General features: G+C 41.8%; 1 protein-coding gene across 4 annotated transcripts; it reads left to right on the top strand.

The window, feature by feature from the left end:
• The first annotated feature begins 3059 nt into the window (after positions 1-3059).
• Positions 3060-20018, top strand: aldh8a1 (aldehyde dehydrogenase 8 family, member A1). 4 transcript variants are annotated; one of them, XM_062044692.1, is made up of 9 exons: positions 3060-3161; positions 3305-3456; positions 5877-6024; positions 8941-9096; positions 9212-9361; positions 12848-13104; positions 15433-15594; positions 15665-16141; positions 16217-20018. In XM_062044692.1, exons 2-8 carry the CDS (start codon positions 3322-3324, stop codon positions 16115-16117), a joined length of 1461 nt encoding a protein of 486 aa, XP_061900676.1. In that variant the 5' UTR covers positions 3060-3161; positions 3305-3321; the 3' UTR covers positions 16118-16141; positions 16217-20018. The 4 variants fall into 4 exon arrangements, with proteins under 4 accessions (XP_061900676.1, XP_061900677.1, XP_061900678.1 ...); XM_062044693.1 differs by having other exon boundaries at positions 3068-3161; positions 3308-3456; XM_062044694.1 differs by lacking the exon at positions 3060-3161 and adding an exon at positions 3186-3231.
• Positions 20019-21402: the final 1384 nt, after the last annotated feature.

The following is a 21402-nucleotide window of genomic DNA, read 5'->3' as shown; positions in this document are numbered from 1 at the left end:
TTCAAATGACTACTTTATGAAATAAACATGGGTTAAGGAAGATAAAAAAAGGTTAGCTTTTAAAGGCACCATATGTAGAACTTTCATGTCAAGTCATTAAATGGCCCTGATACACTATATTGCCAAAAGTATTTGGCCACCCAAATACTAATACTAATAATAATAATAACTGATTCCCCGGGCCAAGTGATTAGAACACCTGATTCTTATCATTTGGATGGGTGGCCAAATACTTTTGGCAATATAGTGTATATTTTCGACAAATAAAACCTATGTGGATATGGGTAGTGTCAGTGCCTATTTCATTCTCAATATGCTGATTCGTTGAGGAAATGGGCTCCAACATTAGCACGGCTTTATTTTTTAACACCAAGTAAAATGAACAATAAATAAACAAATTAAGAATTTGATAAGAAAATAAGTAAATACATGTTTGGATATGTGGAATATATTTTAATTCCACTTGGTGTCGCTGTCGTCTTTCGCAAATGCACGGAGAATGTCTCGATGCACTAAGAACGTAATATCCGCTTTTTCTTGTTCCTTTTTTTCCCATTTCTCCTTTGTTTTTGCGCTTGATGTCCATGTCTTTCACGATGACATGAACACCATGGCATTTGTATATTGTACATAGTACCGGGATAGCGAGTGCAAAAAGGCGAATGCTCCCGGAATGTTATTCGCTGTGCTGTTACTGGAAAAAGAAGCGTAAATTAAATATATAGTAAATAATCATGTATGTAGTGTTTATTGTGTGAGGCAAAGCAAATACAGTGCAAATAGTGTGATGCAAAAACTGAATAATGACTACCGGTAACAAAAACCGGTGGGACCTTATGATTGGTCTGGGTTATCGGGGCCTCTTATTGCCGACGGACACTATGCGCCTTCCTGCCGGTCCCGGCAGTCCGTCTGTTTGCCCGCTCATCGTGTTTTGTGATTTTTGTGCCTGAGCCTTTTGTCGCGGTGCCTTTTTGTTCTATTGGCACTGTAGTTCTGTTTTTTGAATCATTGACAGTGTGGACAATAAAACAGTTAAAGTACCACTGATGGTCACACACACTAGGCGTGGTGAAATTACTCTGCATTTGACACATCCCCTTGTTCCACCCCCTTGAAGGTGAGGGGAGCAGTGAGCAGCAGCGGTAACTCGGGAATAATTTTGGTGATTAAACCCCTAATTCCAACCTTTGATGCTGAGTGCCAAACACGGAGGTAATGGGTCCCATTTTTATAGTCTTTGGTATGACCTGGTTTGAACTCACGACCTTACCGATCACTCTAACCACAAGGCCACTGAGGTCCTCAGCGCTTTTTGTGATCCACCACAGTAAGCCACGACATATACCTATAATGTCTCGTTGCGTAGCAACTAGAACAAATTATTTTTTGGAAGTTTTGTGAACTGAGCCTGCTGGGATAATGTCTGCATGTGCTCAATAGAAACAAGGCAGGCAGCCAGACACGGAAGAAAAATCCCCATGGCAACACCGACGTAACTTTCACTCATTGAGAAATGTTTCTCTGCTTGCATCAAGCCCGGTCGATGTCCCGCCCCCTAAAGCTATTGTACCCCACCGTGGTTGGTAGGTGCCATTCATGTAAAACTCACAGGCCCCACTAACATTGGACTTTCATATATATATATATTATTATTATTATTATTATTTTTTAAAGTTTTATTTATACATTTCAACATTTCAACAATCAAATAAGTACAAAAGTAGTACAAAACAGTACAAAAAGAATACAAAGCAGCGCCAGGGGGTTATAAATTCAAAGTAACTAAAATAGAATGCAAAAAAAACATATATATAATATCAATCAATCAATCAATCAATGTTTATTTATATAGCCCTAAATCACAAGTGTCTCAAAGGGCTGTACAAGCCACAACGACATCCTCGGTACAGAGCCCACATACGGGCAAGGAAAAACTCACCCCAGTGGGACGTCGGTGAATGACTATGAGAAACCTTGGAGAGGACCGCATATGTGGGTAACCCCCCCCCCTCTAGGGGAGACCGAAAGCAACGGATGTCGAGTGGGTCTGACATAACATTGTGAAAGTCCAGTCCACAGTGGATCCAACACATCAGCGGGAGTGCAGTCCACAGCGGGGCCAACAGGAAACCATCCCGAGCGGAGACGGGTCAGCAGCGCAGAGATGTCCCCAACCGATGCACAGGCTAGTGGTCCACCCGGGGTCCCGGCTCTGGACAGCCATATAAACAAAGTGCAAAGCCATAGGCTCACTCAATTTCAGTAAACAACTCAAATTTGGAACACAGCATAATCGTCTTCACAGCTTTCTGGTTGTTAGAGGTAGAGAGTGTCTTAATGTACAGTTCTAACTCTTTTTTAAAGGCACAAAAAACAGGTCGGGTATTGAGAAACTTACATTTATGAATATAAAACTTAGCCAATAGTATAATGAGGTTGCAAAGGTAAAATTCCTTTTCAAATGTTTGTTCATATAGTGTAAAACCAAATATCACATCTTTAAAACAAAGCACAAATTTGTCATGAATATTGTCCAGGATGAAGCGACAGATGCCCTGCCATAGTGATCGAGTGCTTTCACAAGTCCAAAACAGGTGGTAAACAGTCTCTGGATGCATGTTACATAAGGTGCAGGTAACATCAATGTCCTTCTTGTGTCTAACCATCACAGTCTTTACAGGGTAATAACGATGAATGATTTTAAAAGATATCTCTTTGACTTTGTTGGTAAGTAAATACCTGTTAGGAAGGGACCACGTTTTGACCCAGCAGATGTCATTCACAATATTATTCCAGAGCGCAATTACATAGGAGACAGACACACAATCATTTTGGAATAAGCTGCGGATTTTTCTGTTATTTTTCTGATCAAAGCAAAGTTTCCCCACAGGAGTGTCAAGTGGATCATTCACAATTTTTACAGCAGAAAGAGGAGATGAGTAAGGTGGTAGCCGTAAAAGCATGGCACCCTGTAGTCATTTGAGTGTCTTTTGACCAATCATCGAGGAGATCGCCTGAAACCGGATTGGCCATACTCTCTTTATACACGACTCTGAACCTTTATCTGGGGGTCTAAGTCCACTCTCGGTGTGTACTTTCCACAAGAAGGCTTTGTTGTGCCCTAAAATACTTTTAGAACGTTTTTGGACCCAACAAAGGTAGGAAAATAATATAAGACACACACACACACACCGTACCAGAGTGAAACTGGAAGTAGTTCAGTAGGAGGTATGGTGTGTAGTAAGCATCGAGACACTGGAAAACGTAGATTTAGTGCAACATTTTTGTGCTTTCTAATCAGCAGTCAAGCCAGGAAGGATGGAGAAAAACACATTGCTGGTCCTGGAGAACTTCATCGGAGGAAAGTTTGTCCCTTGCACAGCTCAAATTGACTCTTATGACCCGTCCACAGGCGAGGTGTACTGCAAAGTGCCGGACAGCGGCGAAGAAGAGGTGAGGAAGATTAAATCTAACTTCCTGTATTATATTGTAACAAAATATTGCAGGCGTGTTTGCTCTGTGTTGTCATTTGTGGGTATTTTGTATTTGTACTGCAAGTGTTTTTTGTTTTTTTTTAAAGCGAACAATTATTTCATTTGCCATCAATGAATCTGTAAAGTTCATTGTTTTGGTCACAATTGTTGCTCCTGGTAATGACACATTATTCACAAGAACCTTTGCACTTTGCAGTCAACAAGCAAGTAAATGATTAAACACACAAGCCTTTAAACCGAGGTCACACACTTTTATATTAATTGCGTTCTTTGCAAAAGTATTTAGCGAGTATTTAGTTTATAAACAGGTGCAGTCTGTTTCAAACATGAAGTCGTTATTATCATTGATCACTGCATCTAATGAGGTGCATTTAAACACAGTATAAGCAGTGTAGTTCTACAAAGCCCAAAACCAGTGAAGTTGGCACGTTGTGTAATTCGTTAAGTAAAAACAGAATACAATGATTTGCAAATCCTTTTCAACTTATATTCAATTGAATAAGCTGCAAAGACAAGATATTTAATGTTCCAACTGAGAAACTGCAAATAATCATTAACTTAAAATTTAATGGCAGCAACATATTGCAAGACAGTTGGCACAGGGGCATTTTTACCACTGTGTTACATGGCCTTTCCTTTTAACATTTTTGGGGAACTGTGGAGACCAATTTTTGAAGCTTTTGAGGTGGAATTCTTTCCCATTCTTGCTTGATGTACAGTTTAAGTTGTTCAACAGTCTCCGTTGTGGTATTTTAGGCTTCATAATACGCCACACATTTTCAATGGGAGACAGTTCTGGACACCAGTCTTGTACTCCCACTCTTTTACTATGAAGCCACGCTGTTGTAACACGGGGCTTAGCATTGTCTTGCTGAAATAAGCAGGGGCGTCCGTGATAACGTTGCTTGGATAGCAACATATGTGGCTCCAATACCTGTATGTACCTTTCAGCATTAATGGTGCCTTCATACAATACACCCCCACACCATCACAGATGCTAGCTTTTGAACTTTGCGCCTATAAAAATCTGGATGCTTCTTTTGCTCTTTGGTCCGGAATACAACGTCCACAGTTTCCAAAAACAATCTGAAATGTGGACTCGTCAGACCACAGAATACTTTTCCACTTTACATCAGTCTATCTTAGATGAGCTTGGGACCAGCGAAGCCGGCGGCGTTTCTGGGTGTTGTTGATAAATGGCTTTCGCTGTGCCTAGTAGAGTTTTAACTTGCACTTACAGATGTAGTGACAAACTGTAGTTACTGACAGTGGGTTTCTGAAGTGTTCCTGAGCCCATGTGGTGATATCCTTTACGCACTGATGTCGCTTTTTGATGCAGTGCCGCCTGAGGGATCGAAGGTCACGGGCATTGCTGCTTACGTGCAGTGATTTCTCCAGATTTTCTGAACCTTTTGATGATATTACGGACCGTAGATGGTGAAATCCCTAAATTCCTTGCAATAGCTCGTTGAGAAATGTTGTTCTTAAACTGTTTGACAATTGGCTCACGCATTTGTTCACAAAGTGCTGACCCCCGCCTCATCCTTGTTTGTGAATGACTGAGCATTTCATTGAAGCTGCTTTTATACCCAATCATGGCACCCACCTGTTCCCAATTAGCCTGTTCACCTGTGGGATGTTCCAAATAAGTGTTTGATGAGCATTCCTCAACTTTCTCAGTCTTTTTTGCTACTTGTGCCAGCTTTTTTGAAACATGTTGCAGGCATCAAATTCCGAATTAGCTAATATTTGCAAAAAATAAGAAAGTTTTCCAGTTCGAACGCTAAGTATCTTGTCTTTGCAGTCTATTCAATCGAATATAGGTTGAAAAGGATTTGCAAATCATTGTATTCTGTTTTTATTTACTATTTACACAACGTGCCAACTTCACGGGTTTTGTACATCGCTGAATAACCATTATGACTGTATGTCTAACTCTCCTACTCCTGAACAGCTGCATACAAAAGGGTCAAAATGGGTGAAAACATGCACCTGGGGATAGGTTGATTGGCAACACTTAATTGGCCCTAGTGTGTGAATGTTGTCTGTCTATCTGTGTTGGCCCTGCGATGAGGTGGCGACTTGTCCAGGGTGTACCCCGCCTTCCGCCCGAATGCAGCTGAGATAGGCTCCAGCACCCCCCGCGACCCCGAAAGGGACAAGCGTTAGAAAATGGATGGATGGATGGATGGATGCACCACTACTTTTTCGCCTATGCTGTTGTTTTTTTCCTGACAAATACACCCTAGAATGTGCCCCATATTCAGTATGTCGAATTGACTTGGAATTTTTTTACAAGGCTCAATGCGAACTAAAAACAGGAAAAACATGGCCGCCATCAGGTAGGGGCACGTAGAAATAATATCTATTTCATTCCAGGTGGATGCGGCGGTGCAGGCAGCCAAGGACGCCTTCCCGGGTTGGTCCGCCCGCAGTCCAGACCAAAGAGCTCAGGTCCTCAACAAGCTGGCTGACCTGATCGAAGGCCATCTGGAGGAGTTTGCTCAAGCTGAGTCCAGAGACCAAGGTGTGTGGAGCCCATGTTCTTCTTTGCAGCAGCATTAACCCTCTGAGGACATTTTATTTGAATTATCTTTAAAGCCTAACTGCACATAAAAGTCATTAAGTTTTGAAGGCCGCAAAAAAATTTGGGATCCGTATTACTTTGTTGTGTTATGATGCGACGTTGGTGTGAACTCTCCTGCGCTCCGGTCGCATAATGGAAAATAATGATGACGCTTATAATAAGCGTCATCATTATTTGCCGAAATAGACGGAAACAAAAAAAAATGTTGACAAATGAGCAGAAACAGGCGAAAATAATGTTTTAGGAACTCACGTCATTCAGTGTTCCACCACTGCTGCCAATACGCTCTTTAGAGCAAACTTTGAGGCAAAACTGCGGGAGACATCTTTCATAATTTTCTTGGTGGTTTAGAAAATGTTGACTTTGATTGCACAAAATCCTTGAAATTGCCACAAATGCGCCGGTTCTGTGACAACCACAATAGAAGCATGTCTACTTCCGGGTTTACTTCCGTAAACACTGCAGGACATGTGACGTCATGAGTCATGACGTAATGAGTCGGTATTTGGGTCAGTATGCATTCACATTTGAGTCTGGACACATTTTTTTTGTAATGTGAACGACTACATAAAAAATCTGAATTGGACATCCTATACTGCAGTGTTGTGAACGCCTTAATGCTGCTGCGGTCTGACTCGACCTGTCTAAGGTAACAGTGAAAACGTGGACTGGATTTTCAGTATAGTAATGCGGGCGTTACTGATGGAACGGATTGGATTGAATAGTAAACACTGACAAAGGGTCTTCAAATTATTTATAACAGGCTTGGGCAAATTTAGAGAAAAAAATGTGTCTGGGGGCCTGTATATATGATTTTCAGTAACACTAATACCTCACAATAATGTCTGATTGAATGCTAAAAACGTTATGACAGACCGCCTTAAACGAAATAGAATTTTACATTTTTTACTGAACGGGACACCCAGAATGTACATGAAAATAAAGAATGTGGGATTTACAATATTAACTATGAACGATAAAACACTGAATATTGACAACATATGAACGTCACACCCCCTCTCGATCGACATATTTTACAATCAAGTGAGCAACAAAAATTTAACAAACACAGCGAAATATGAATGCAAAGGGAAAAAAAAACCCCACCTACAATCTGATACATCACCAAGCTTTAGAACTTTGTTGTAAACATCTTCTTCCGCGTCTGTCCCTGACACCCGCATTTCAGGCTGGCCGCTCTGGAAACACTCTGTGGAAACGCTCCCCACCCACAGTGCTTGGTGCCTCGTCTGAGCTGCTGTGACTTAGAATACCATAGTAACAAATTAGATTACCATAGTAACTAATTAGATTACAATGGTAACTAGTATATCATGCAAAAGCACAGATTCCAACCATTGAAATACTTTGTATAGTTCAAGACTTGCGGTAATTTGAAAACATCACTGCACATCATAATGGCAGCTACAGTTTCCATTTTAAAGAGCCAGATTGAAAAGCTTAATGAGCCTTAATTTGCCCAGGTCTGATTTATAATCATAGTGAATAATGACAGGTTATATTATTATTTATTTAAACTCATATTCCTGCATATTTATATTGTATTTTTCTGCAATTTTTTTTAAATCACCAAATTATTTAGGGGGGCTTCAAAATATTAAATGTAATCTTTAAAATATTAATTAAAATGAACAACACTTTTTGTCTTCTACAACTTATATGCACGAGGTATTTGGCTCACTTATGTAACTAATGCGATGTCAAAATGTAAAACGATCCTTTAGCAAGCGGGTGTACCTTATATTGTGGCCAGTGAGATCAATTCCAATGGTTTGTCATTTTCAAGAGAGCGATAAGCGCCTGTGTCCGACCCAATAGAAGCATGTCCACTTTCGAGTTTACTTACGTAAACACTGCAGGATGTGGGACGTCATGAGTCATATTCCTGCATTTGCATTCCTGCATATTTACATTGTATTTTTTCTGCAATTTTTTGTAAAAGAAAAAAATTTATAGAAATAAAAAAAAATCACACCAAATTATTTAGGGGGGCTTTAAAATATTAAATATAATATTTAAAATATTACATAATTTTGTCTTCTACTACTTACACGGCTCACTTTGGTAGCTAACGTGATGTCAAAATGCAAAACAATCCTTTAGCAAGCGGGTGTACCTAATGTTGTGGCCAGTGATATCAATTCTGATGTTTTTGTCAGTCATTTTCAAGAGAGTGATAAGCGCCTGTGTCCAACCCAATAGAAGCATGTCTACTTCCGAGTTTACTTCCGTAGAGTGTCCGCCCTGAGATCCGTAGGTTGTGAGTTCAAAGCCCGGCCGAGTCATACCAAATACTATAAAAATGGGCACTCAGCATCAAGGGTTGGAATTGGGGGTTAAATCACCAAAAAAATTATTCCCGGGCGCGGCCACCGCTGCTGCTCACTGCTCCCCTCACCTCCCAGGGGGTGATCAAGGGGATGGGTCAAATGCAGAGAATAATTTCGCCACACCTCGTGTGTGTGTGACTATCATAGGTACTTTAACTTTTAAACTTTTAAACACTGCAGGACCTGTGACGTCATGAGTCACATTCTTGCATATTTCTATTGTATTTTTCTGCAATTTTTTGTAAAAAAAATAAATACAAAAATAAAATCACAAAAAATTATTTAGGGGGGCTTAAAAATATTAAATATAATCTTTAAAATATGAAATGATAATTTTGTCTTCTACTGCTTATACGGCACACTTTGGTCGCTAACGTGATGTCAACATGTAAAACGATCCTTTAGCAAGCGGGTGTACCTAATGTTGTGGCCAGTGAGGTCAATTCCAATGTTTTGTCAGTCATTTTCAAGAGAGTGATAAGCGCATGTGTCCGATGTGTTCCAGGTAAAACGGTGACGTTTGCACGCACCGTGGACATTCCACGCTCCGCGTACAACTTCCGCTTCTTCGCCTCGTCCGTGCTCCACCACACCACCGACTGCAGCCAGATGGACCACATGGGATGCCTCAACTACACCGTGCGCTGCCCCGTGGGAGTGGGTAAATAAGAGGACTATCAAATATTAGTGCGGCTGGGATAGGCCCCAGCAGAGGGACAAACGGTAGCAAATGGATGGAAGTGTTTGTTCTTGAATGCTGAATATGCTTTTTGTAGCTGGTCTGATCAGCCCGTGGAATCTTCCACTATACCTCCTGACATGGAAGATCGCACCCGCCATCGCTGCGGGCAACACGGTGGTCGCCAAACCCAGCGAGATGAGCTCGGTGACGGCCTGGATGATGTGCAAGCTGATGCATCAGGCTGGTAGGAGCACACACTACACTTTTAGGAGGGGTACACATAAGATGATGCAGCAGGCTGGTAGGAGCACACACAACACTTTTAGGAGGGGTACACACAAGCTGATGCAGCAGGCTAGTAGGAGCACACACAACACTTTTAGGAGAGGTACAAACAAGATGATGCAGCAGGCTGGTAGGAGCACACACTACACTTTTAGGAGGGGTACACACAAGATGATGCATCAGGCTGGTAGGAGCACACACTACACTTTTAGGAGGGGTACACACAAGCTGATGCATCAGGCTGGTAGGAGCACACACACAACACTTTAAGGAGGGGTACACACAAGATGATGCATCAGGCTGGTAGGAGCACACACTACACTTTTAGGAGGGGTACACACAAGCTGATGCAGCAGGCTGGTAGGAGCATACACTACACTTTTAGGAGGGGTACACACAAGATGATGCATCAGGCTGGTAGGAGCACACACTACACTTTTAGGAGGGGTACACACAAGCTGATGCATCAGGCTGGTAGGAGCACACACTACACTTTTAGGAGGGGTACACACAAGCTGATGCATCAGGCTGGTAGGAGCACACACACAACACTTTAAGGAGGGGTACACACAAGATGATGCATCAGGCTGGTAGGAGCACACACTACACTTTTAGGAGGGGTACACACAAGCTGATGCATCAGGCTGGTAGGAGCACACACACAACACTTTAAGGAGGGGTACACACAAGATGATGCATCAGGCTGGTAGGAGCACACACTACACTTTTAGGAGGGGTACACACAAGCTGATGCATCAGGCTGGTAGGAGCACACACTACACTTTTAGGAGGGGTACACACAAGCTGATGCAGCAGGCTGGTAGGAGCACACACTACACTTTTAGGAGGGGTACACACAAGATGATGCAGCAGGCTGGTAGGAGCACACACTACACTTTTAGGAGGGGTACACACAAGATGATGCAGCAGGCTGGTAGGAGCACACAACACTTTTAGGATGGGTACACACAAGATGATGCAGCAGGCTGGTAGGAGCACACACTACACTTTTAGGAGGGATACACACAAGATGATGCAGCAGGCTGGTAGGAGCACACACTACACTTTTACGAGGGGTACACACAAGCTGATGCAGCAGGGTGGTAGGACCACACACAACACTTTTAGGAGGGGTACACACAAGATGATGCATCAGGCTGGTAGGACCACACACAAAACTTTTAGGAGGGGTACACACAAGATGATGCAGCAGGCTGGTAGGAGCACACACTACACTTTTAGGAGGGGTACACATAAGATGATGCAGCAGGCTGGTAGGAGCACACATAACACTTTTAGGAGGGGTACAAACAAGATGATGCAGCAGGCGGGTAGGAGCACACACAACACTTTTAGGAGGGGTACACACAAGCTGATGCATCAGGCTGGTAGGAGCATACACTACACTTTTAGGAGGGGTACACACAAGATGATGCAGCAGGCTGGTAGGAGCACACACTACACTTTTAGGAGGGGTACACACAAGATGATGCAGCAGGCTGGTAGGAGCACACAACACTTTTAGGATGGGTACACACAAGATGATGCAGCAGGCTGGTAGGAGCACACACTACACTTTTAGGAGGGGTACACACAAGATGATGCAGCAGGCTGGTAGGAGCACACACTACACTTTTACGAGGGGTACACACAAGCTGATGCAGCAGGGTGGTAGGACCACACACAACACTTTTAGGAGGGGTACACACAAGATGATGCATCAGGCTGGTAGGACCACACACACAACTTTTAGGAGGGGTACACACAAGATGATGCAGCAGGCTGGTAGGAGCACACACTACACTTTTAGGAGGGGTACACATAAGATGATGCAGCAGGCTGGTAGGAGCACACATAACACTTTTAGGAGGGGTACAAACAAGATGATGCAGCAGGCGGGTAGGAGCACACACAACACTTTTAGGAGGGGTACACACAAGCTGATGCATCAGGCTGGTAGGAGCATACACTACACTTTTAGGAGGGGTACACACAAGATGATGCAGCAGGCTGGTAGGAGCACATACTACACTTTTAGGAGGGGTACACATAAGATGATGCAGCAGGCTGGTAGGAGCACACACTACACTTTTAGGAGGGGTACACACAAAATGATGCAGCAGGCTGGTAGGAGCACACACTACACTTTTAGGAGGGGTACAAACAAGCTGATGCAGCAGGCTGGTAGGAGCACACACAACACTTTTAGGAGGGGTACAAACAAGATGATGCAGCAGGCTGGTAGGACCACACACTACACTTTTAGGAGGGGTACACACAAGCTGATGCAGCAGGCTGGTAGGAGCACACACTACACTTTTAGGAGGGGTACACACAAGCTGATGCAGCAGGCTGGTAGGAGCACACACAACACTTTTAGGAGGGGTACACACAAGCTGATGCAGCAGGCTGGTAGGAGCACAAACTACACTTTTAGGAGGGATACACACAAAATGATGCAGCAGGCTGGTAGGAGCACACACTACACTTTTAGGAGGGGTACAAACAAGCTGATGCAGCAGGCTGGTAGGAGCACACACAACACTTTTAGGAGGGGTACAAACAAGATGATGCAGCAGGCTGGTAGGACCACACACTACACTTTTAGGAGGGGTACACACAAGCTGATGCAGCAGGCTGGTAGGAGCACACACTACACTTTTAGGAGGGGTACACACAAGCTGATGCAGCAGGCTGGTAGGAGCACACACAACACTTTTAGGAGGGGTACACACAAGCTGATGCAGCAGGCTGGTAGGAGCACAAACTACACTTTTAGGAGGGGTACACACAAAATGATGCAGCAGGCTGGTAGGAGCACACACAACACTTTTAGGAGGGGTACACACAAGCTGATGCAGCACGGTGGTAGGAGCACACACAACACTTTTAGGAGGGGTACACACAAGATGATGCATCAGGCTGGTAGGACCACACACAACACTTTTAGGAGGGGTACACACAAGATGATGCAGCAGGCTGGTAGGAGCACACACAACACTTTAAGGAGGGGTACACACAAGATGATGCAGCAAGCTGGTAGGAGCACACACAACACTTTTAGGAGGGGTACACACAAGATGATGCAGCAGGCTGGTAGGAGCACACAACACTTTAAGGAGGGGTACACACAAGATGATGCAGCAGGCTGGTAGGAGCACACAACACTTTAAGGAGGGGTACACACAAGATGATGCAGCAAGCTGGTAGGAGCACACACAACACTTTTAGGAGGGGTACACGCAAGATGATGCAGCAGGCTGGTAGGAGCACACACAACACTTTTAGGAAGGGTACACAGAAGATGATGCAGCAGGCTGGTAGAAGCACACAACACTTTAAGGAGGGGTACACACAAGATGATGCAGCAGGCTGGTAGGAGCACACACAACACTTTTAGGAGGGGTACACACAAGATAATGGACAAGGATGTGTTCTTCTCCAGGTGTTCCTTCGGGCGTGGTCAACATCGTGTTCGGACTCGGCTCCCGCGCAGGTGACGCCCTCGTAGGCCACCCGGAAGTCCCCTTGATCTCCTTCACGGGGTCTACCGCCACTGCCCGGCACATCACGGAGCGCAGCGCCCCCTACTGTAAGAAGCTGTCGCTGGAACTCGGCGGCAAAAACCCCGCCCTCGTCTTTGCCGACGCGGACCTGGACCGATGCATCGAAACCACGGTGCGCTCCAGCTTCTCCAACCAGGTACTGAGGAAGACATGGCAACATGCAGTACTTTAGGGTCTCCACCTGGGGGCGATGGAACTTCATATTTGCTTCCCAAAGTGTTGTCTTCACACATTGTTTTCAAATGTAGGATTTTAACAATGAATGATGTGGTTATTGCCACTCTACTTCTTGCCATTCTAAATTCTTAGTGATCATGATTACGCATAAAAAGACAATACAAGTGTTTATTAAACTTCATGGAGGGGTGTTGTATGGAAAAAAGAATGAAGACATAATTTTTTTTGTTAACATTTATTATTTTACGTAGGCCTTAAGAGTGGTCTATGGCAGGGGTCCCCAAACTTTTTGACCCGGGACGCTGGCGGGCCGTATCTGGCTGTAGTTTGGGGACCACTGGTCTATGGTCTTTATTGGTGTAAAAAAATGATACAAAAGATTATTAGGAACCCATAATTATGAGAAAAAATTTGGAATTTCATGAGAAAACCGTGGTAACAAGAATTACGTAATATTACAAAAATAACTTGCAATAGTAAGAGAATAACATCAAAATATTATGAAATAAAGTCAGTTTAATGAAGGAAGTCATGTGGTGGGAAAGTGTTTGGCATAGCGAGAAAGTAATAGTTGAATAAAAATAACTTGTAATATACGGAAAATAAGTATTTTATAAAAATAAAGTTGTAATTCTACAATCAAAGTTTACAATGTTTTTTACAAGAACAAAGCTGTAATAATGAAAAGTATTATCATTATTATTAAAACATTATGAAATAGTTGTTAAAAAATCATACTGCATGGAAAACCCTTGTAGTTATACAACAATAAAGTCAATGTTAGTTTTTACGAAAAAGAAAGTAATATTGCGAGAAAAAGTTTGAAAATAAATTAACTGTATGTTAGTTTGTAATTTTACAAAAATAACTATCTTAAAGAACATCCATCCATCCATCCATCCATTTTCTACCGCTTGTCCCTTTCGGGGTCGTGGGGGGTGCTGGAGCCTATCTCTGCTGCATCCGGGCGGTAGGCGGAGTACACCCTGGACAGGTCGCCACCTCATCGCAGGGCCCATTAAAGAACGTGTTCTATTAAATACAAAAGTCTTGGCTTTACAAGAAAAACGTTGTAATATGACAAACATAATCCTGCGTTACATATTCCTATCTTTGTTTTTGCACTTCTTTCTCATAACTTTTACTTTACCTTCTTCCATTACACAATATGGCAGACCTGGGCAAATTAAGGCTCTGGAGCCTCATGCGCCCCGTTAAGCTTTTCAATCTGGCCCGCCGGACATTCCCAAATAATTTTTTTAGATCTTTAAGATGGAAACTGTAGCTGCCATTATGATGTGAAGTGATGTTTTCAAATGACCGTAAGTCTTGAACTATACAAAGTATTTCAATGGTTGGAATCTGCGCTTTTGCATGATATACTAGTTACTATGGTAATCTAATTAGTTACTATGGTAATCTAATTAATTACTATGATAATCTAAGTCACAGCAGCTCAGACGAGGCACCAAGCAGTGTGGGTGGGGAGCGTTTCCACAGAGTGTTTCCAGAGCGGCCAGCCTGAAATGCGGGTGTCAGGGACAGACACGGAAGGAGATTTTTACAACAAAGTTCTAAAGCTTAGTGATGTATCAGATATATCAGATTGCAGGTGGGGGATTTGTACCCTTCGCGTTCATATTTCACTGTGTTTGTTGCATTTTTGTTGCGTTTCGCTTGATTGTAAAATATGTCGATTGAGAGGGGGTGTGACGTTCATATGTTGTCAATATTCAGTGTTTTATCGTTCATAGTTAATATTGTAAATCCCACATTCTGTATTGTCATGCACATTCTGGGTGTCTAATTCAGTAAAAAAAAATGTAATTCCCTTCCGTTTTTAGCATTCAATCAGACATTATTGTGAGGTTTTGTATTAGTGTTCCTAAAAATGGTAAATGGTAAATGGGTTATACTTGTATAGCGCTTTCTACCTTCAAGGTACTCAAAACACTTTGACACTATTTCCACATTCACCCATTCACACACATCTTTACACACACGTTTACACACTGATGGCGGGAGCTGCCATGCAAGACGCTAACCACGACCCATCAGGAGCAAGGGTGTAGTGTCTTCAAAATCAGATATACCGGCCCCCAGACACATTTTTTCCTCTAAATTTGGTCCCCCGAGTCAAAATAATTGCCCAGGCCTGCAATACGGCATAGTTAAGGTAACAAAAATCCATTTTGGATCATGTTTTTTTCCCTTGCCAATGCTGCAGTAGATAACATGGCCATGCACCCCTTTTCTATTTTCTCAACCTGTTCAAATGTCTCACCAGGGAGAAATCTGCCTGTGCACCAGTAGAATTTATGTCGAGAGGAGCATCTACGCCACGTTCTTGGAGAAGTTTGTGGCGGCTGCCAGGAAGTGGAAGACGGGCGTGCCCTCTGACCCTGGCAACAACAATGGTGCTCTCATCAGCAAAGAGCACCTGGAGAAGGTTTAAAAGCATCTATAAAAACAATTTATTTGTGTTCTGTGCTTTCTAATTCTTCCCACTTATCTTTTAGGTTCGTAGCTTTGTCGCACTGGCCAAATCTGAGGGCGCCACTGTGCACTGCGGCGAAGGCATTAACCACCCGGACCTCCCGAATCGCAACATCAACGGCTACTTCATGGCCGCCACCGTCATCTCGGGCGTGGCCGACAGCTCCCGCGTCATGCAGGACGAGATCTTCGGCCCCGTCACCTGCGTCAGCCCCTTCGACGGCGAGGACGAGGCGGTCGCCAAGGCTAACGGGGTGCGCTACGGGCTGGCAGCCACGGTGTGGTCCCGGGACGTGGGGAAGGTCCATCGGGTGGCCAGGAGGCTTCAGACGGGCCTGGTGTGGACCAACTGCTGGCTGGTGAGAGATCTCAACCTGCCCTTTGGGGGGATGAAGAACTCTGGCGTTGGCAGGGAAGGAGGGAGGGACTCCTATCACTTCTTCACTGAGGTGAAGACCATCACCATCAAGCACTGAGGCAAAGACACCATTATGGAGGAGGTATGGAAGTTTTTTTTTTTTTTTGGTTGTACAGTACAACCCAGTGTTAAACACCTTGTTATGTTTATACTGCAGGTTTTGAGGATTATGGTATGGTGGGCGTGGCTCTGCATCTGTCTGTAAGAGGCAAGCTACTCCCTCTTCCACCAAATTTGACAGCCATGGCAAGATTTGGAAGTCAGTGCCCCCTTTTTTTCTTCTTTTTTTTTATAGCTGAAAAAGGATGAAAAGTGATAGCACATAACACATCACATTTTAGTAAGACGTAGTGCACTTTTAAACCACTGTTGGGCGCCATTGTCATTCATGTCAATACCAAGATGGGTAAAGTGTCCATCCATCCATTTGTATATGGAGAAATTAAAAGATATCTGATTGCTCCCTCAGGGGAACACAATTAAGTTCAAAAATACTATGCAGGAATGACACAAACACACTCACAAACACACAATATCCATGCACACACACTCACACGCAATGTGCACTTTAGTGTATTATGTCATGGTCAGGATGACATTGTCAATAAAATATTAGCTGCTGTATAATATATGAATTGAACAGACAAGGATTTTTTTTGTCTATATTTTATCAGCAGACTTTGAACTTTCTCACACATCATCGGCTTCTCCTTAAGTTCGTAGCCTTGGTTGAAGTCCATGTCTTAACGGTTTGACTCCTCGGAGCTGACAATGCTAACCTGTTGCTGATAATGATGTTTGTATGAATTGTATATATTTTGTAATTTTAAATAAGAACAATTGTTTAATATTAACAAATATTATTTAACATACATTTATTCTGAGGAAATATAATTAACGAACAGTCAATCAAAACTGAGCATTTTTATTTTTTCTAACATTTTGTGTTTTTTGTAATATGCAGCAAACTAAAAATATTTGTGTCAATACAACAATATAAGACAATGTCAAGACAATATTAACCAAATTATTCCATATTTTACAAAGTGATCGCTGCAGACACAAGCACGGTCTGATTGTATTCCACAAGATGATGAAAGTGATATTTTTAAGAGCCATTTCCTTCCACACTCTTTCGTTTTTTTCCTTGACTTTATTACCTTTATGAACCACTTCTTTCGGGACACTATGAAAGCTATTTCCTATCTCTCTATTTGAACGACTGGAACACCCAAGAACAGAACAGCAATATGGCATTTTCTGCTCAAACTCTACACTCACTCTCACTTGTTTTAATTCTACTCTCAAACTGCTTGACCATCGTGTGAATTAAGCCCGCGGAGAAGAAAAACGGATATGACGTCATATCCAACCCAGCTAAATGTTTGTAAATTAATATCTATGTCTGTTGTTATTCTTTCAGCGTTGACAGCTTGGGTGTTTGTTCAACAAAGTTTTATGTCAACAAAATTGCCCAAAAATATTAACTGCCCATAAGGTTGAACTTCAAATGGTCTAGGGCTGCAACTAACGATTAATTTGATAATCGATTAATCTGTCGATTATTACTTCGATTAATAATCGGATAAAAGAGACAAACTACATTTCTATCCTTTCCAGTATTTTATTGGAAAAAAAAACAACATACTGGCACCATACTTATTTTGATTATTGTTTCTCAGATGTTTGTACATGTTGCAGTTTTTAAATAAAGGTTTATAAAAAAAAATAAAAATAAATAAAATTAAATTAAAAAGCCTCTGCGCATGCGCATAGCATAGATCCAACGAATCGATGACTAAATTAATCGGCAACTATTTTTATAATCGATTTTAATCGATTTAATCGATTAGTTGTTGCAGCCCTAAAATGGTCACAACATTTCTGTACTTGGGAATTGTCAATTATGAGAACTTGTCCTTTAAATCTCACATTAAAAAACTTGTGACTAAATTTAAAAATAAGTTGGGATTTTTCTTTAGAAACAAATCCCAAGAGTGAATCTGACCACTTTTATGCTTTTGCTAGATTATGGAGACTTGCTTTTAATGAATGCACCAGACTCTTATTTGAAAAAACTGGGTACTGTGCTTACATTTTATTACTGTTTGTGGCAACCTAGTCCATCATTGCACTTTATATGCAAATGCTTATTGTCCATCTTAATCAGTACGCAGATTTTCTCGATGGTTGTGTTTTACATATAAATCACTTCTTGGTGCGGTTCCCCCTTGTTTGTGTTCTTTTATGTGTCGAGACTCCAGTCGCTACAGTTTAAGATCGCAGGATATACTCAGAATGTTCGGTCCTGGAGCCAACACAAATCTTGGAAAAAAGTTTTCATGGTCGTGGAATAATTTACAGAAAGATCTGAGGTTACCTGAGCTGATCACTTTGTGTGAATTTCAGGCCATTTCAAAGAATCGAGAAACTGTTTCTATTGAGCATTGTACTTGTTTAAGTTGTTTTTACGGAAACATTTTATACATTGTTTTTATGACTTAGACTTCCTTTTATTGTCATTCAAATTTGAACTTTACAGTACAGATAAGAACGAAATGTCGTTGCATTAGCTCGTTGTAGTGCAGGATAAAAGAGCAATAAGGTGCAGACTGTTTGCATTTACAAAAGAAGGTGCAGATATAAATAAATTGATTACTGTACAGATAAATATATTGCACTTTACATGTTTACAGATGTATATTATATTGTCTTTATAGTCCAGCGAGTTAATCCGTTTTTGGGGGGAATTGAGGGGATTATTATGATGCATTCAAGAGTCTTATGGCCTGAAGGAAGAAGCTATTACAGAACCTGGAGCTTCTTCTATGGAGGCTGCGGAACCTCTTTCTAGAGTCCAGCAGTGAAAATAGTCCTTGGTGGGGGTGGGAGGAGTCTCTGCACACTAAAAAATGCTTGGTTATTTTTATAACCCAATTTATGAATTGCGAGTGTTGGGTTACATTTTGGAGTTATTTTTATGAAGAGCAATCCATTTTTTGGGTTATAAGGGTATTATTTTAACTCAATTTCTGGGTTTTCAAAACTATGAACCATTTTTGGGTTGTTTTTCAATGAGTAACACATTTTGGGGTATAAGGCTTTTTTTAATAAAAAATGTACTTCTTTCTTGAAGGGAATTGTATTAAGGATTAATCTCATTAACATTATTTACAATCACACATCTTATGTACATGAAAATATTTGACCATGCTGTACAAAACTACTATGACCATACACAGCAATTCTTGTAAAAAAAAATGTCACTCATATCTTGCTTTTGAGTATATTTTAATGGAATATGAGTCATGTTTTGTTCTGTTAGTTTCACTACCTCAGTTCTGTTTTCAGCACCCCTGGGTTTGTGTTTTAGTTTCCGTGACTGCAGATTAGTTTCACCTGCCTCTGATTAGTGTTTGGGACGCTCACATGCTCCTGGGCACTAATCAGAGAGTAAATAAATGTGATAAATGGGTTGTACTTGTATAGTGCTTTTCTACCTTCAAGGTACTCAAAGCGCTTTGACAGTATTTCCACATTTACCCATTCACACACACATTCACACACTGATGGCGGGAGCTGCCATGCAAGGCGCTAACCAGCAGCCATCAGAGGCAAAGGGTGAAGTGTCTTGCCCAAGGACACAACGGACGTGACTAGGAAGGTAGAAGGTGGGAATTGAACCCCAGTAACCAGCAACACTCCGATTGCTGGCACAGCCACTCTATCAACTTCGCCACGCCGTCCCAAGAGAGCTACTTATTCCCGTGTTTCGCCACAATCAGTCTGGCTGTCTTGTTTGCACTACGCAACATTGACGACATATTCTATTTTGCTTCCATGCAACCCCTCTTTGATTCCTGTTCCTGTGCTAAGCTTCGCCATAGCGGCCGCGCTATCGGCGCGCTTTTCTGTCTTTTTGTATTTTTTGCATGATTCATGGACAATAAATCAATGTCTCGCCTGCACCTCGCCTCCGGAGTTCCTGCTGCATCTTGGGACAATGATCCGCGCAGTAAAATGTGACCCCCGTCGTTACAGGGTTTGGAATAACCCAACATTGTTGTGAGCATAACTCAGCTTTTGTGTTAAATAAATTCAACCCAATAGTTTGGTTATGAATCAACCAACATTGAGCTAGCATAACTCAACTTTTGGGTTACCGTATTTTTCGGAGTATAAGTCGCTCCGGAGTATAAATCGCACCGGCCGAAAATGCATAATAAAGAAGGAAAAAAACATATATAAGTTGTATTTTTGGGGGAAATTTATCTGATAAAACCCAACACCAAGAAATAGACATTTGAAAGGCAATTTAAAAAATAAATAAAGAACAGTGAACAACAGGCTGAATAAGTGTACGATATATGACGCATAAATAACCAACAGAGAACATGCCTGGTATGTTAACGTAACATATTATGGTAAGAGTCATTCAAATAACTATAACATATAGAACATGCTATACGTTTACCAAACAATCTGTCACTCCTAATCACTAAATCCCATGAAATCTTATACGTCTAGTCTCTTATGTGAATGAGCTAAATAATATTATTTGATATTTTACAGTAATGTGTTAATAATTTCACACATAAGTCGCTCCTGAGTATAAGTCGCATCCCCGGCCAAACTATGAAAAAAACTGTGACTTATAGTCCGAAAAATACGGTAAATAAATTCAACCCAATAGTTGGGTTATGAATCAACCGACATTGAGTTAGCATAACTCAACTTTTGGGTTAAATAAATTCAACCCAATAGTTTGGTAGTGAATAACCCAACATTAAAGGCCTACTGAAATGAATTTTTTTTATTTAAACGGGGATAGCAGATCCATTCTATGTGTCATACTTGAGCATTTTGCGATATTGCCATATTTTTGCTGAAAGGATTTAGTAGAGAACATCGACGATAAAGTTGCAACTTTTGGTCGCTGATAAAAAAAGCCTTGCCTGTACCGGAAGTAGCGTGACGTCAACAGAGGAAGGACTCCTCAAAATTTCCCATTGTTTTCAATGCAGCTAGAGCGAGTCGGACCGAGAAAGCGACGATTACCCCATTAATTTGAGCGAGGATGAAAGATTCGTGGATGAGGAACGTTAGAGTGAAGGACTAGAATGCAGTGCAAGACATATCTTTTTTCGCTCTGACCGTAACTTAGTTACAAGCTGGCTCATTGGATTCCACACACTCTCCTTTTTCTATTGTGGATCACGGATTTGTATTTTAAACCACCTCGGATACTATATCCTCTTGAAAATGAGAGTCGAGAACGGGAAATGGACATTCACAGTGACTTTTATCTCCACGACAATACATCGGCGAAGCTCTTTAGCTACT

Source organism: Entelurus aequoreus, linkage group LG04 (assembly GCF_033978785.1).
Source record: "Entelurus aequoreus isolate RoL-2023_Sb linkage group LG04, RoL_Eaeq_v1.1, whole genome shotgun sequence".
Classification (NCBI taxonomy): domain Eukaryota; kingdom Metazoa; phylum Chordata; class Actinopteri; order Syngnathiformes; family Syngnathidae; genus Entelurus; species Entelurus aequoreus.
The sequence above is the reverse complement of the archived record's forward strand: the minus strand, read 5'-3'. Positions and strand labels throughout refer to the sequence as shown.

Excerpts from the sequence above, each read along its gene's own strand:
- aldh8a1 (XM_062044692.1), top strand. The coding sequence starts at position 3,322 with ATGGAGAAAAACACATTGCTGGTCCTGGAGAACTTCATCGGAGGAAAG. Across the intron at positions 6,025-8,940 it reads AGCTGAGTCCAGAGACCAAG|GTAAAACGGTGACGTTTGCA; the intron begins GTGTGTGGAGCC and ends GATGTGTTCCAG. Across the intron at positions 15,595-15,664 it reads GCAAAGAGCACCTGGAGAAG|GTTCGTAGCTTTGTCGCACT; the intron begins GTTTAAAAGCAT and ends CTTATCTTTTAG.